At 41.5% G+C, this 17961-nt stretch overlaps 1 protein-coding gene across 1 annotated transcript; it reads left to right on the forward strand.

The window, feature by feature from the left end:
• The first annotated feature begins 1094 nt into the window (after positions 1-1094).
• Positions 1095-17684, forward strand: NTPCR (nucleoside-triphosphatase, cancer-related). Its single transcript, XM_037895257.2, has 5 exons — positions 1095-1400; positions 4714-4876; positions 5809-5905; positions 10587-10796; positions 16383-17684. Exons 1-5 carry the CDS (start codon positions 1367-1369, stop codon positions 16449-16451), a joined length of 573 nt encoding a protein of 190 aa, XP_037751185.1. The 5' UTR covers positions 1095-1366; the 3' UTR covers positions 16452-17684.
• Positions 17685-17961: the final 277 nt, after the last annotated feature.

Consider the following 17961-nt stretch of genomic DNA (forward strand, 5'->3'; position numbering starts at 1 on the left):
CTTTTTGAGTCTTTGGCTAGTTGTTCTTCAAATTATTTTTACACTTCATTTGCCAGAGTTTATGCTCCTTTCTATTTTCCTCACTAGGATTTAACTTCCACTTTTTAAAGGATGCCTTTTTGTGTCTCACTGCTTCTTTTACTTTGTTTAGCCACGGTGGCACTTCTTTGATTCTCTTACTATGTTTTTTTTAATTTGGGGTATACACTTAAGTTGAACCTCTATTATGGTGTCTTTAAAAAGTTTCCATGCAGCTTGCAGGGATTTCACTTAAGGCACTGTACCTTTTAATTTCTGTTTAACTAACTTCCTCATTTTTGTGTATTCCCCCTTTCTGAAATAAAATGCTACAGAGTAGGGCTGCTGTGGTGTTTTCCCTACCACTGGGATGTTACATTTAATTGTATTATGGCCACTGTTACCAAGCAGTTCAGCTATATTCACCTCATGGACCAGATCCTGTGCTTCACTTAGGACTAAATCAAGAATTGCCTTTCCTCTTGTGGGTTCCAGAACTCGCTGCTCCAAGAAGCGGTCACTAGTCTCTTCTCATTTAAAAGTGGAGAGACACCTCCGATTACAGGAATTTGGACAAGCAAAGGTGTTTTTTGAGTCTACAGATGGCAACAGGCAGCTAAGCGAAAATCTCAGGACGGGCCTAACTCCCAGTGAAATGAAGGACTTCATGTTTACACAGTTTTCTCAACAGCCAAAAGGGCTCTAAAAACTCACTTGTTCTTGTTTAATAAAGGCTGAGAGTCTCATGTAACTCTAGGATTCCTGCAGCTGGGCCTCTAAGAAAAAACAGGACCGAGCAGGAGCGTCGGCAACAGCCTATTGATCATGAGGTGTTGGTAAACAAACACCAGGCAGTCCCTTACAGAGTCTAGCAAGCAAAGGCTCGTTTAAAAGACTCTCAGCCTAGCTCTAAGGCATGACCCAACATTGCCTACAGCGCCCCAAGGGAAACTCCTCATGGGGGTGCCCCTCAGGGCCAGGCTCCCGCTCCGCACCCGCTTTTCCCTCAGCCCCACCCAGGAGAGAAAGGGCAGGTGAGCGCTGAACTTCGCCTTTGAGTCTGGAAAGGCCCCTGCCCGGCGGGCGCCACGTCAATAACCAGCCTCAACAAATCCCTACAAGAGACCCGCTCCTCGGCAGCAAGAGCGCGGCTGAGCGACAGACGCCAGGCCGGTGCTGGAAAGGGGGCGGTGCCGCCGCCGCGTTGCAGGCAGCTGGGTGGCGAGCGGGGCCTGCCGGAGGAGGAGGAGCCGCAGCAGCAGCAGCCCGCGCTCTTGCGACAGGCTCCGGCCGCCCTTGGCGCGCGCGGGGGGCGGGATCGCTGCCGCGCGGCCCCCGACCCCTCACCATGGCCAAGCATGTTTTCCTCACCGGACCCCCAGGTAACCCGCGGCCCCGCCCCGGGGATTCTCCTGCAGGGCGGCGTTGGGGCTCGCAGCGCTGGGGGCCCCGCGCCAGCCCGTGTTGGCAGCCCTCGCCCCGCCCCGCCCCGCCGCGGGCCCGGGGGAACGAGCTGCAGCCTGCCCCGGCCCGCCCGGAGTGTCCCCTCCGAACCGGCCTCCCTTGAGCCCCTGGGAAAACTTGCCCCCGTGTTACGCAGCCCGCCTGGTTACTCCGTTGCGTGCCCTGTGTGTAGATGCACTTTCCAGCCAGTTCAGTCTGGTACATTTCCAGATGAAGTTACACCAATCTGAATGACAGGTTTCAGAGTAGCAGCCCTGTTAGTCTGAATCCGCAAAAAGAAAAGGGGGGACTTGTGGCACCTTAGAGACTAACCAATTTATTTGAGCATAAGCTTTTCACGTTCTCTGTATGTATATATATGTTCCATTCTGTGCACCTGATGAAGTGAGCTGTAGCCCACGAAAGCTTATGCTCTAATGAATTGGTTAGTCTCTAAGGTGCCACAAGTCCTCCTTTTCTTTTACCAATCTTAATGCAATTTAAACTGGTTTGACTGCGCCTGCACCACTGTAACGAATTCGGTCATTTACACTATTGCAAAAACCCTGCCCGTGAAGAGCAGCCATTTCTCTACTGGATTCTCAACCTGGGGCAGTGTAAATGAGAGAGGGATATTTTCTTTTTCTTTAAGTTTTGGTAATTACCTTGATTTCTCAAATTCTCCACTGAAACGCCAGACAAAACCCTTAAGCACAAAAAAGTACAAAAGCTGTGTTTGAATTAATCCAAGTATCAGAGGGGTTGCCGTGTTAGTCTGTATCCACAAAGACAACCAGGAGTCCGGTGGCACCTTAAAGACTAGCAGATTTATTTGGGCATAAGCTTTTGTGGGTAAAAAACCCACTGAAGAATTAAATGACCTGGTTACAGATTTAAAATCTATTTAGTTAAACCAGTGCAACTTGTCTCATGTAGATAAGGCCTCCGAGTGAGGAGGAAGCTGATACTGCCATACTAGTAATTTTATTTCGATTTGAATGCTCACTGTCATTTTGGCTTCATCTGTGCTACAGTTTCCTCTGCATTGTGACCTGCTGCTGATCCCAGTGAAGCCAGCTGGAGATTTGCCACAAATACTGGCCCCTTAGAGAACAGTTTTTTAAAACTGTTTGTTTATTTAGGAAGTCTTAACAGATTCACAAATCCTTGCCATGTAAACATTAGAGACAAAACAATAATCATTACAACAGTGAGCTTTTGTTTAGAGAAACATTAGATAGTAATAAAATCATTAGATTTCTCTATTTAAGAGGGTGGTGCCATATTACAGGGTGAGAACCATCATACTGCAATCAGAAAACAATTTTTAAGCACAGTCTTAAAAGCCATTGGTTTCTGCGAAAGCTAATGCTGGTTGGTGAGGATGAGGCATAAGTTTGTGAGGGACATTCTTCTTCATTTTCTATTTTATTTTCTGTGCAACCCACCAGCATACGTGCATCTCATTTAGCCACTAATCTCAAATGAATGGTCTTTGTTAAAAATGTCTGGTCTCAGGTTTTCCAAAAAATTTAAAGGGATTATGCTTTTTTTATAGATTAATATAATAGTTATACAAAGATAATACATGTGATTAGTGAGAATAATGAAGTACAGGTATTAATCTCATTAATTTCTCATTCTTTCAATGTCCATTGCAGCTGTTGCAAAGCTGTAAACTGCAGAAGTAATTACTAAAACCAATAACAGATTAGAAAACTATGTTTAGCATGGAGCATTTTTAACATCGAGTATAAATCTCTCTAAAGGGACAGTCTAAAGATGTTTAGAGTTTTACAAATTGGTTTGAACTAAGTTCTGTCAAAGATAGGCATTTACGTTACTCACCACCATGATATGTGGCTGGTACAACTGTGTTTTAAAAAAACTCTTACCTTACCTAGCCTAACCCCGTGCAAACTGTGATATAGATTAGACTGGTATCTGAAGATAAAATTACTGCTACCTTTATTATTTAGATAGGGAGTTCTATGGGGCAGTCTTTTTGTTCTGTGTTTGTACAGCGCCTAGCACAAGGGTGTCCTGGGCCATGGCTAGGGCTCCTATGCATTACAGTAATACAAATAATAATTATGCTAGTATGCTTGTGCTGTACAAGACATGATAGACTATGGGCCAGATTTTTTAAGGCATTTAGACGCCTAAAGATGCAGATAGGCACCTATTTGGATTTGCAAAAGTGCTTATAGCCCAGATTCTCAGAGGCTCCTAGCTTCCATTAAATCATTTAAATCAAAAGTTAGGAGCCCCAGTAGCTTTGAGGATCTGGGCCTAGGTGTCTAACCCCTATCAAATTAGGCACCTGGGCAACTTTTGCAAATCCCACTAGATGCCTGTCTGTGTTGTTACACACCTAAATACCTTTAAAAATGTGGCCCATAATCTCTGCCTCCAGGAGTTTAAAGACCTACTCTGCCAGATACTTGACACTTTTGATCCATAAATAAATCTGCTTCGACAAGACAGCTGACTGGTATGATAAAAGGGATGAAATAATGACACCGGATTTTGTATGAGATGGAGGTAAATTTGAGTTTAAAATAAGAGACAGCCAAGAGGTGTATTTTTGATGTGGCCTGGAGGGACACTTCCATTGTAGGATTGGAGAGAACCTCTGGAAGACTGCCAGCATTCACTTAAAGGAAGAGGTAAATTAAATACAATCTGTCCTCTCCTGGTGGGGTATGTGGTGAGAAGGATTTCTAGATCCACTGTGAGATGGATTATCTTCCCTTCTGTTTGTTTAGAAGTTTATTCCTTTCATTAGAAGTCCTTTTGTCTTCTAGGGCCTGATTTTCAGAGGCAATGATCTGCGCACTTACCTCTCCTCTGAGGCCAATGGGAGCTGCAGATGCTTAGCATCTGTGAAAATCAGGCCTATAGGGAATACAGTTATTTTTAACCATTTACTCTATAGATGTGATGAACTCTGACCTTTTTGCCAACAAGAGAACAAATGGCACTGGAATAAAGGGAGGCTGTGTATGACAGAGGCCTACAAACCTTCAAAATGTAATGTGAAACCTGACTTCTGTTCATTCTTTTTTCCCCTCTCCAGGATAAAAAGTTTTAATATTTGGAGAAATCAGAATCAGGAAAAACATCAGTCTGTATAAAATGTGTGTAGCCAGCTATCTGTCTGCCAAATGTGATTGCTGCCTCGGAATGGGCAAGTTTAAAACCAGGCTTTATGCTTTGCTTGCACTAATAATGGGCACTTCCTTATTTTAGGGATTGGAAAGACGACATTGATCCAGAAAGCCACTGAAGCCCTAAAATCATCTGGGGTCCCTATTGATGGATTTTACACAGAGGAAGTCAGAGAAGGCGGCAGGAGAATAGGATTTGATGTCGTCACTTTGTCTGGGAGACGAGGAACTTTATCTAGACTTGGGTACTGCTGTTTTATAGATTAAGGTGGTTCTTGCTTTAGGGGCAGTCCTGCAAGCCCCTCCATGCATTAAATGCCCCTGGAAGTCAGTGGGATTTCCACACACAGAGGGCTTTAGGATCACATTCTTTGTCTGTTCGATTCTCTGGGTCTGATTCACTGTTATCCTTCACTTTATGGAGACATTTGCATCTCTGCCAAGTTAACCTAAAAACCCTACCAACTCAGAATGGTCCTCCAGCTTTCCACTGGTGCAGAACAGCAATTGAACCGGGTCCTCTGACTTTAGAATGGGCTCTGAGTCCCTGTAGAACAATAGAACATTCAAACTGGTTTCATGATCCCAGACACTATTTTTTTTTTTTTCAGGTTGGAAGGAAAATAACTTGCTTCCTCCAATTACTTTCTAAGGGACAGACCTGATAATCACGAATCAAAGAAGATAAGTTCAGATAAGCTGTCTACAACAAGCTACCAACTGTCCCATAAATCCTATAACTGGGTTTTTAACTAGGCAGGTATTTCAGATCCCCATGTGGAAGGTCTAAAATACATAGGAGCTCAAAGTCTCTCCTGCTTCACTGGACATATTCTCAGCATTTAACACTCCATGCAAAACTTTGGCCTCTTCACCCTGTTATCTGTCTTTCTGAACAATGTTTAATACCACATTCAGATGACACTGTGAATAACCTGTGATAGTGTCTATATACTAGGAGGAAAAGCTGTATATTTTCTGTTTTGCCATATGCAGCATATCCAGTATATGGTGGGGTTTTTTTTGGCGGGGGGGAAGAGTTGAATTTTAAAGGAAATCTGGCTTATTAGATAACCACTTCTATCCTCACGTAGCTAAAAGTATTACAGCAAATTGTCAATATGTTTGTGGTTCATATTATTTACAGGGTGTTTTTTTTTTTTTTTTGTAAATTCAGTTCTGATTCTTCTACTGCAAGACGTGAATATCGTGTTGGACAATACATAGTAGACCTGGTTTCATTTGAGCACTTGGTGCTTCCTGTGCTGAGAAATGTGAGTATCTTATGAAAGCTTCTGGAAAGCAAGTACAACAAACAGAATATTATAAGAAGGCTTGATAGGTTAAAGTTGTTGGGTAGCGATAATGACTCTTGTTTTTAGATTTGGCTGTCCTGCACTCACTGCAGGACCTGAAGGGGCTGGGGGGAGCGGTTCTCCTGTGATCTGTGAGACTTTCAGGAGATCCCTTTGCCTCCTCAAAACCACTCTTCCTGGTCCCCCATCCCTCTGTCAGGACATATCTCGTAGAAGCACAGCGTTGCTGTTTTTTTTTTTTTTTTTTTATCACTGTTTTCCTTTTTAATTAGCCTTGTTTCAAGAGACTTACAAACTTGTTACATCTTCAGTTGCTGATAGTAATGCTGATAGTAACTTGAGGATCTGTCTATTGCTGCTTTTGGAGCACTCTGGCTGCATCAGTGTGGGACCTCCGTTGTTGTATTTTAATTTCCATTCTAGGTATCATCTGCTCAAGGCACATTCCATTGGAACAAGTGTTGTCAACATAGGTTTAAAGAATTTTCACCATCAATCCAGTAGTGTAGGTCTGGATTTACAATTTCTGTTTCCAGGCTCCACTCACACAGTAATGGGAACAATGTTTCTTCACTTGAAATTTATTGCTGACAAAATTTGCACAACCAGGTGTCTGAAGTGTAACACAATGAAATGGCTTAATGCCTCCAATGGGTGTGTTCCTTTGTGCTCCATCCTCCTTCCTTCCCTTCGCATGCTATCTGAAGTTTGTTTGAATCATATGTGAGGTAGGTAGGTGATAATACATCCGATACTGTGCTTGTAGTGAATAATAGATAATGTCCTTACTGGAATTGCCGCTCTCCCACCCCTCGCCCTGAAATTAAACTAGAACAGATTTTTTGTTAGCATCTTCAAGTAAACAGTGCAACAGCTGCTGAGACCATTACCAGAGAAATCCTTTTGATGGTGATTTAACTACATTGCTAAAAGCAGGTTAGGCTAGGGGAGAAGAGAATTTTGCAAGGCACCTGGAGAGGACAGGGAAACAGAGTGGATAGGAAACTAAGATGAGGTTGAGGTTTTTTGCTTATCTAACACTTTGGAGAAGGAACAAAAACATAACCGTATGGCAACAAAGAGGATAGAAGGAATCTAAAGAGGGTAGGAGGACAAAGGGGAGAAACAACATTAATAATATTTACAGATTTAGATTTTTTTTCTCTTTTTTTAATTTAAAAATGAAACCTCACTTATAGTAAATTTAATCTCTGGGGAAAAGACCTCACTAAACAAGGGCTGCACTTTGTATACTTATAAAGGATAATGTAACTGTGATTATTTAATAATCAAAATTCAACACAGATCTTACTAAAAGGAATCAAGTAGCATTCACTTTGCTCACAAGCATAATGGAGCTGTGTGTATGTGTGAAAAAGAATCAAGAGTAGAAAGGAGTTGGAGAATTGGGATAGGGCCTCATCCTGCTCCCATTGAAAATAGTAGCAAAAGTCCTATTGATTCAGGGGAGCAGGATCTTGCCTATAGGTGGTACAGAATGGGAAAGGAATAGTGTGACAGGGAAGGAAAGCATCAGATTGGAATAGGAAGAGACCAGTGGAAAGTAAGCATAGGTGAAACAAAGTAGAAATATAAGAACTAAAGGGGAGGACAGGTATTGTAGAAAGGTGGTAAGCTAGTAGAAATATAATAATACAAATAATCTCAGATGGTTACCAGTAAATCTACAAAAAGAACTATACTATAAGCTGTACTGCATTATAAGGTGGGTAGAAAGTTGGCTAGATTGTCGGGCTCAACGGGTAGTGATCAATGGCTCCATGTCTAGATGGCAGCCGGTATCAAGTGGAATGCCCCAAGGGTCGGTCCTGGGGCCAGTTTTGTTCAATATCTTCATAAATGATCTGGAGGATGGTGTGGATTGCACTCTCAGCAAATTTGCGGATGATACTAAACTAGGAGGAGTGGCAGATACGGTGGCAGGTAGGGATAGGATACAGAGGGACCTAGACAAATTGGAGGATTGGGCTAAAAGAAATCTGTTGAGGTTCAACAAGGATAAGTGCAGGGTCCTGCACTTAGGACGGAAGAATCCAATGCACCGCTACAGACTAGGGACTGAATGGCTAGGCAGCAGTTCTGCAGAAAAGGACCTAGGGGTGACAGTGGACGAGAAGCTGGATATGAGTCAACAGTGTGCCCTTGTTGCCAAGAAGGCCAATGGCATTTTGGGATGTATAAGTAGGGGCATAGCCAGCAGATCGAGGGACGTGATCGTTCCCCTCTATTCGACATTGGTGAGGCCTCATCTGGAGTACTGTGTCCAGTTTTGGGCCCCACACTACAAGAAGGATGTGGAAAAATTGGAGAGAGTCCAGCGAAGGGCAACAAAAATGATTAGGGGTCTGGAACACATGACTTATGAGGAGAGGCTGAGGGAACTGGGATTGTTTAGTCTGCGGAAGAGAAGAATGAGGGGGGATTTGATAGCTGCTTTCAACTACCTGAGAGGTGGTTCCAAAGAAGATGGTTCTAGACTATTCTCAGTGGTAGAAGATGACAGGACAAGGAGTAATGGTCTCAAGTTGCAGTGGGGGAGGTTTAGGTTGGATATTAGGAAAAACTTTTTCACTAGGAGGGTGGTGAAACACTGGAATGCATTACCTAGGGAGGTGGTAGAATCTCCTTCCTTAGAAGTTTTTAAGGTCAGGCTTGACAAAGCCCTGGCTGGGATGATTTAATTGGGGATTGGTTCTGAGGTCCCTTCCAACCCTGATATTCTATGATTCTATGATAAAAGGAGTACTTGTGGCACCTTAGAGACTAACAAATTTATTTTATTTGAGCATAAGCTTTTGTGAGCTACAGCTCACTTCATCGGTTGTATCCGATGAAGTGAGCTCTAGCTCATGAAAGCTTATGCTCAGATAAATTTGTTAGTCTCTAAGGTGCCACAAGTCCTCCTTTTCTTTTTGCGAATACAGACTAACACGGCTGCTACTTTGAAGTAAATCTACAGGGATCTCATTAATATTTTTGTAGGGACTATGGGACAGCAGCATATGCCAGATAGTCAAAGTCCTTTTTTGTGGACGGTTTGTAGAAATGGCAAAATATATCAGATGTTAGTTTCTCAGAGTCCCAAGGCTCCACTACAGTTTGTTGGATTAGCCTGCTTTGATCACAGAGCATCTTGAAACTGGTATATGCTACTTAACATATTTGTGGGACTGTTTAGACTTTATGAGCCAGCTCCCACTGACTTCACTGGGAAAGAGAGTGGATGCTAAAGTGGGCTCTGTTTGGGGCTCTGGAAACATCATCTGAAGGGACTGGGGATTCTGTAGAAAGTAGAAACTCCACTTCTTAGCACTTTTCTTAGTAGCAGGTACTGACTTTTCAGTTCACTGATCTGTGAAAGGGTTTTAGATAAAACTACCCCACCCTGCAGGGACTCGGATGTCAGTAGGGACTCAGCTCTGAAAGATTTTAGGAAGTATGTTATGTAGTACATCCATTTTTGTAGGAGCTAACATTTTCTATCTTCACAAGGGACAATATGTTGGCTGGTTTCTCCTTAAGTTACCTACATATGTGGTGTCTGCACTTATTCATGGATTAACAGTGAAGTTTTGACTTGCATTGATTTGCTGCTTACAGACATAAATAATAGAACTTGATTTTTCAGTTAATAGCCTCAGAAGAGGGTGGTGAGCTCACTTTCATCTAGTCTGTAGCCTGTCAGATTTCTGTACTCGATTGGTTTATGTGCCATCTTAAAAAATAGTTGTGAAGTGAATGGATGAAGAATCAAGCTCCTATACTACCAATGGCATGCATACCACAGTTTGGAAACCCCTGCCCTAATTATAAGTGTATTTATCTGTTGACCCATGAAAATGCAGGGTTTTGTGGGTGCAGTGATGTGAATGCAGCTTTGAAAATCTAGTGCCCCTCAGACTTAACTACAGTAGCTGGCATGCAAAAATACTATCGCATCTTTGCCAAGTGGTAGCAGATGTTGAGTCCTTGCAAGGCAGTTTCCTTGGGAGAAGCTATCAGTAACTTGGAGTCTGAATCTGTTCTTATTGTAACTTGTTCTTTATACTATATACACCAGTCCTTGAACAGAGGTGGTCACAAACCACAAGCAGACATTCTCCTCTTTCTAAAGTCTTAGCCCAAACACGAATAACTTGTTCATAGGAAGCAACTCTTCACCAAGAATTGACTCTAGTTAGGGAGATTAAGTTGGAGAGCAAACTCTCCTGCTGTTTCCAACAGCTTCCCCCCAAAGGACCTACATCACAAAACTAAAAACAATATACTACATCTTCAAAGATTCTACGCTACTCACATGCTAAGAAAAATAACATGTAAAATTGTATGACTGTGCAATCAGGTGATTGCTGCCCTAAAACTGCAAATCTCAGTCAAGGAACTGAGTTGGCTCTTCCTTTCTTCCCATCTGGGATCCTGTTGCTTTGCTAGGTAACAGGCTGGTTGGCTGCTGGCATCCTTAGGAACTGGGGTGACTGGCTTTTCTGCCCTTATGCTCCAGCACTGTTTCCAAGAAATGTTACTCCTGAACTGACATTTCTCCCACAGAGAAGAGTGGCTCTTACTTCAGTCTTGATTTCTTTCTGCTGTTTAATCCATTTGTGTATCATTCCTATAGGTCGACCTTGGCAGTGACACAGGGAAAAAAGTGTACGTAATAGATGAGATTGGTAAAATGGAACTCTTCAGCCGGTCTTTTATTCAAGCAGTTCGTCAAACTCTGACTGGTTCAGGGACCACAATTCTTGGAACTATACCAATACCTAAAGGCAAGCCATTGGGTCTTGTGGAGGAAATAAGAAGTCGGAAGGATGTTATGATGTTCAATGTAAGTAATCTCTGATATCTGTAAGGAGCCTTTCACTTCTAGGTCACCTGTGTGAATCTGGCTGGCTCAATTTGAATGCTATCAATGGATGCCCATTGGATAGCCCCAGTGAAATGGAGGCAGTGCTCTCAGTTGAGTTCTTAATGGGCAGATGTTCACATCCCACACAAAAAAAGCACACTGGGCACTTTTGTTAGCAGACTCTTACCAGAGAAACTAGAGATTGAATGAATGGGTCTGTTGAAGGAATATTAGTATTGTCGTTTCTAGTGTTCCCATCACCATGGTGTGAAAGTGCCAGACCAGCATTTATTCATTCTTTCAAGTATAGTTCATCTTTGAAAATTGGCCTGCAGAACCTTTGCCACCAATGATGATATGTGAGAAGAAAAGAACCAACCTTGAAACTGAGCTCATCTTGAGTTTGCAGGATTGGTAATTAGAGGAGAAAGAAGGCTTTTTTTTTTTTTTTTTCTCCTTGTAAATTCAGCATGCTTTATCCGGAGTCACGGAGACATAATAACATGGAACCCATTGTTACAACACTTAGTTTTCAGATAGGAACTGCACTTTAATACCCTGCAAATAAAGTGTCGACAAATTCTCAAATCCTTATCCTAACAGTTATGTAGTCTCCTTATAGAAATACCAGTTTAAGAGGTTTATTTATTAAGCATCCAGAAAGATGCTAAATATTTACTAAAACAAGCAAAAAAAATAAAATTAAAAAATTGGTCTCTTCCCTTCAGTTTAATTTTGGTTGATATTTACTGTAACTAGCACACAGAATTAGATCATATTTCCAGAACAGAACAATAGATTCTTATGAAATATAAAAATTCAATAATTGTGACTTGTCAGAAAATTAATATGCATGGAGAGAATGTTTTAATGCAATACACCATACAAGTAGATACTAGTGTATTGTAGATTACTATATTTTGTGAACATCGTAATTAAGACTGAATGAAAGATGAAAGAAAAGAAGTCATTATTTTGATGCTGCTTTATAGGCTGAATGATCTTATTTAGTGGTGCTGTTTTAAAACACATAATGAAAATGTCTGCCTTACTGAGCCATGGAGCTCCCCTAAATATTTACTTCTGTTGTCAAATGTTATGTGATTGTGTGAAATTATACTGATGGGATGCGATGGTCCTCCCCCCGCCCCACATTGGAAATATCACCGTGTCCTTACTAGGAATGCCATTGACCATTTCTGCATCACCTAAGAATCAGTGCCCTGTATCTGCAGCATCAATTATGAGTTATCCATCACCATCTTCACCTGCTAGTCATCAACCACTATATGCTTTAATTTCTGCTCACTTTAAAACCCAGGAAAGCCACATTTCTTGTTGGTAGCAGGCCACATCTTCCTCACTGAACATCACAGCGTCACTCATGACATCTCCACCTATGTCTCAGCAGACTTCTGGACACTAGGCCATCTCCATTCACTATTGAAGTCAACTGGAATTTTGCTGTTGCCTTTACTGGGACTAGGACTGTAGACAACTGTATCACATTCTCTGAGAAAGTTGTCAGTCTGTTTACATTGCTAGGATCATGATCTACAGTTATTCTCGTTCTGATTATGGAAAACTGCTTACTTAATACATTAGCTAAAGCGCTGGGGATGAGGAATGTAACAGACTGTGATGTTCCCAGGTCACAGGGGCCTAATGTACTGAAGCATCATCTAGCAGGATATCTGCCTTGCATGTTAACATGAATATATTTACCTGTTCATTCCCTGCTGGTTCAAATTTGTGCATGAAGCAGGAACCGAAGCTGTCTGTAATGATGCAGGTGTTTCTGCTGGCTACTGTAAGCAATAGATCACCGTCTCCATTCTTGAATTGCCATAACATGGGGGAGGATTTGGAGTGCCCCTGCAGCCCTTGCACAGCCAAGCAGTGTCAGCCATTTCTTGCTGATTCGTTTTTGCCTCCCAGTATACAGGTAGACAGGTAACTCCAAACCAATTTGGTCCACCTTGGTGACTTCTTGTGGAATTAGGCCATGTGTGAGGAATTTAGCATAGTTCTCCCATGTCCTCTACTTAATCTTTTAATAGGAGTTCCAATGTCCAAAGCTGAGCATACAAAGGGTGCTGTTCTTTTGCTTGCACCACCATTGTCCTCTTGTGACCCAATCCTCAGCTGGTGTAAATGGGTGCAGCGCTGCTCACAGCGGTTGAGCCTCTAGCCCTTAATATTGAACGCATTACCTCCTACAGCACTTTGGGATTATTGAGTATGAAACTCCTGTGTAATAAGAGCGGTTTTATATTGGTGGTGGTATTATTAATTACTTCTTGTAGTGTAGCATCTAGGAGCCTTAGTCCTAGATCGGGACCCAGTTGTGCTAGATGCTGTACAAGCACCGAACACGAAGATTGTCCCTGCCCCTAAAGAACTTGCCTTCTATTATTGCACGGCTCCATCTTTCTGAGGAAATTAAATCTTCCCAGTGATAATGCAGGATGATTCACCCTCACTGCCCATTTCCCTAGAACTTTTCCTTTATAGGCTCAGTATTATACATAGTATAGAGGCCCAGGTTATACTCCGAAGCTGGCTTGCCTCCATTTTCTCCTTAAATGCTTCCTTTTGCTTTTGGAAAAATACAGTAGTGAAGTTTGGGTTTCCAGCTGTCTTTTTAAAAAGAACAAAAACAAGAATCCATAGTAGGTTTCAGTGTAGAAAATATAGCATCATCATACATCAGGGCAATTGAACCGTGGTGCAAGACCCACTGCATCACAGGAGGTTAGGAACCAGAGGCTACAGAAAGTTAACATCTTTTAATTATAAATGATGCATGTTCTTTTCCCTGATATTCAGTCAGCTTCTGTATGACATGGAGTAAGAGTGTTTATGGACTGTTAATACATCATCTTTATGAACTGTCCATATATCATAATTCTACATAAACTCAGTTTACTAGAAGTATATTTTTTTACTAGTAGAATGAAAAGCACCCCTCATCAGAGGTGTATTTCTAACCTATAAAATCATCCCTCTGGAACCTGACCTTTTTCTAAGCCCCACACTTATGCTGTTTTCTGAAAGCAACATTTCTCCCTTTTCAATTTTCACCTTGTCCCTTCTGTCGCAACATTTTCATGGAGAATTTATTTTTTTTAAAATAACAAAACACTTCCTTTTCTCTGTCTTCAGCTCTTGATATAGTTATCTTGCATTTGGTTTTTGTGGCATCTGGTAACTACATGTCAAATTCTATTTGTATTGTGCCTAGTAAAATCAGAGGTACCAGACACAAAATCATTAAAGTCAAATGCCCAAGATGTTCCTGATCCATCTGTGTCAGTTTATTTTGATAAAAGTATTGAGGAATATGGATTTTTTTTGTCCGCTTGTTTCCCCTGTTTCTTCCTGTGCTCAGAAGAGATAAGGGCTCCAAATAGAGATTTTTTGCAAGCTGATCTTTCCCTGAGCATACTTGTCTTTTTATTGGGATAATGGACTTCATAGTGTTCTTGCATGTTTGGAATCTTGGTGCGGGTTCCTTCTGTCTTACGCAGATGCTTTGTAACAGTGATGTTCACAAACACTTTCAGCTCTCTGGATATGAATATAAATACTGGCATTTCTAATATATAACATAAGCATTGGGGTTTTTTGTTCTGCCATGTTGTGTCTGGAAGTCAGCCCACAACTTGGGTCTAGACCATCTCTAGAGGTTAATAAGAGCAGAACATGAGAACAAAAAGTCTTGCAAAATAGACCTGAAGATTTCCCAATCTGTACAATATGCTTGTCAGTATTCTCAGTTTAGAAAATTTCTTGCTGCATATATGTACATAAAAGCTTTGGCTACACAGGTATTTTACATGCCTTGAACATATGGATATTGCTATTTTAAATGTTTGGCGGATCACCTGAAAGTCAAGATAATGGGTGAAGTCAAGAGGTTTACTGTGGGACCATGGCATCTGATTTACCTGTGTTGTTCACTGTACCTTGTGTCCCATGATAAATACCCTGTAGAGTGATTGCACTTTTGAGTGCCTCGCTCTCTGTGTGTTTGTTACTCAGAATGTTGGTCAATAAAAGTAACATTTCAAAGATTTCTTCCCTCCCTCCTGTTTTCCATGTCTCTTTTTCAGTTGCCCATTGTTGTATCTGCACCCTGGAATTAAAACGGCCTGGATGAAAGTACTATGTCAAATTGCTAACTCTCTCTCTTCAGGTTCACAATGTCTGTTGCCAACAGTTACATATGGCTTCATTTATTGTATAGAGTAGTAGATTGGGACATTACCAATACATTTATATGTATAAAAAGAATATCCAGAGTTACTCTCCGTTTCAGCATTAACTGTTGTATCAGAAGGAATATAGAACCTCATGGTTCAGAGCTTAAGCCGATTCGATCTTCATTGACAGTGAGAATTTACTGGAGGCAGATGATCCCACATCTGCCTACTTTGGGTTTCTTGCACCTGCCTCTAAAGCATTTGGTGCTGGCCACTATCGGAGACAGGATACTGGACTAGGTAGACCATGGTCTGATCCAGTTATTGCACTTACGTACAAGAGGTGAAATCCTGACCCCACTGAAGTCAGCGGGAGTCTTGCCATTGACTCTAGTGGTACCATATGTTACCCTAGGTCTCCACTTGTGCAGGCACAAGTAGTTTTGTACATGTACAGCTGAAGTGCAAACACTTGCATGTGCACAAGTGCTAGACCTTGCCCTCACAAAACCCAACAGTTATACAGGCATACGAATTCATCAGCTGTGTGCGGTGGTGTTTGCACTTTCAAAAGGCTCCTAAACTTTGAGAGACAAGGTGCATGAGGTGATATTTTATTTCACCAGCTTCTGTGGGTGAAAGACACAAGCTTTTGAGTTTACACAGAGCTCTTCTTCAGGTCTGAACCTGCTTGTCTTTTACCCACAGAAGCTGGTCCAATAAAAGATATATTACTTCGCCCACCGTGTCTTTCTCTAATCACCTGGGACCAACACAGCTACAGTAACACCTAAACTTTAACTGGTTTTTGAATTCTTTTGAGAAAAATTCTCCAAAGATTCTGAGAAACCCAGGTATCTTCGCATCAGAGCAGTGTTGCATAATATTCGAGAGCTTGTTTTAATTCTTCGCTGCAGGGGTGGTTGACACGAGTAAGTCATCCTTATTGAAATATTATCCTATCAAATACTGAAGGCAGAAAAACCCACTACTATACAGTATGTGAATGATTTAAGGTATCTTGAAAAGCATTTCTAGGAATGGAGAAAGTGTGTGGTGGCTGTTTTGAATGATTTTTGTCAGTCATTCACAAGTGAATAATCACTTGTGTTTGCAGTACTTTTAAAGATTTATTCTAACAGTTTTACATAGGTTTCTGGGTGTAGCAGATGGGGGTCGTCTGTCTGCTGTAGGTAGCAAGAGGAAGCAGATGTTTCACAGAATTATTCCTCTCCCAATATGGAAATATATGCTGGACTTGATTTAAAAAAAATTCAAATGACAATGAGAGGTTATTTAAAGGGTAAGCCAAATCCTAATATGTTAAAATTTTGATTTGTTTCCCCCCCGTCCCATCTAGGTTACGAAGGAAAATAGAGACAACATTTTGCAAGATATTGTGACAACTGTACAGAATTGCACGAAATGAAGACCATTTCCTTGTTTGTAACCATAAGCTCTTATATAAGTATATTGGAGGGCCCAGTCCTACTCAGGCCTGGGGCAACTTTACCAGTGTCTTTGATATGAGGAGGATTGACTCTGTAGCACTGTAAAATGTGAAAATGGGACGGTGGGCTTCTATGTTTTTTTGTCTGTCGTTTGCGTAGAATTTACTCAGTTCACAAGGTTTAAAAAAACCCTCATCCTGGGATCTGAAAGTCAAGCAATTGTTTCTGATTCCAATTATAGTAGCGCAAATTCAATTAACTATTAAATTCAATGGAACTATTGATTCAGCCTCTAATCCTGCAACATATGGTGAGGGTAGTCTGCTGTGCCTTCAGAGAAGCGTTAAAGTCAACAGAGCTCTGCGCAGGTCCCACAGTCCTCCAGCACACGACACATTGCAGAACTGGGGGCTGACATGTGTGTAACAGAACGTAGTCAGAGCATAATCTTGCACAATCTGCTTTGTGCATTATCACCACCACTGACCCTGGGCTCCTACCGCAGTGTGCCTCAGCTAACTCTCCAGTATGCCTCAGCTGGGTCAGCATTATAAATGATGATGAACAAAACACAATCACTTGATTCTCACGTCCCCGGATAAGTAAACTGAGCAAATGTGATCTGAAATCCTAAGACAAATACATGATATAACTGGACAATTGTCATTTACAGTGTTGAATTTTAGAGAAAATATTAACTTTAAGTTGCTCAGACAGTGCTTGATAGGAATGCTGCCTGCTCTCTATTTTCACATTTTCTTTTCGCCAAAAAAAAAGGCTTCAGGACCTTGGCTTTCTTAATAAAATCTTGACAGATGTTTTTCATAAAATGTTTAAAATATCAAACATTAGACTCAATGCTGCATTTGACTATCCAAGTTTAACAATCCATTATGGCTTATTGATGCTTAATGATTTCTGTTTATTTCCTTTTGCAATCCTGGGCATGTTTTTTGGTTAATGATGAAGCAAGAAATGAGAATATTAGACAACATATATCCCCAGGAGGTTTGTAAATGTGTTTAGGAAAAAAGCATTTACCACTTAATCAGTCTTGCATGTCATAAACTAAATTTCCAGCCAGGTGTACTTTTGTTCTCATGCAGCTTAAAGAGTTTTCTACTTCAAAGATTTAGGAATGGAAAGGACTGAATTCCTTCCTTTCTTGTGGAGTGTAACAAATGTTAAAATAAACACGTTGGTTAAAGGCATATGGAAACTTGCATTGTAGTTAGTCATTTATTTGTACACCAGTTCATAGTTATGCTCCAATAGCAGTGTGTGTTTATAAAGCCGGGTTCTGACAGCCCTTTTGCTAGTGTACAGGAGGCTGGGGGAAGCATGCAAGGAGGATCCTTCCTCTTCCTCATACCCTGTGCAAGGGTCTGTTAGAAGTGAGTCCTGCCATGGGCTACTGGAGGTGCACATCACCACCAAAGGGTTGGGGCTAAGGCCCTGTTCTTAGTATGTACGAGGGAGGGAGAATTT

Source organism: Chelonia mydas, chromosome 3 (assembly GCF_015237465.2).
Source record: "Chelonia mydas isolate rCheMyd1 chromosome 3, rCheMyd1.pri.v2, whole genome shotgun sequence".
NCBI classification, from domain to species: Eukaryota; Metazoa; Chordata; order Testudines; family Cheloniidae; genus Chelonia; species Chelonia mydas.

Coding starts and splice junctions, on each gene's coding strand:
- NTPCR (XM_037895257.2), top strand. CDS start 1,367: ATGGCCAAGCATGTTTTCCTCACCGGACCCCCAG. Junction 1,401..4,713: donor TTTCCTCACCGGACCCCCAG/GTAACCCGCGGC, acceptor TCCTTATTTTAG/GGATTGGAAAGACGACATTG. Junction 5,906..10,586: donor TGCTTCCTGTGCTGAGAAAT/GTGAGTATCTTA, acceptor TCATTCCTATAG/GTCGACCTTGGCAGTGACAC.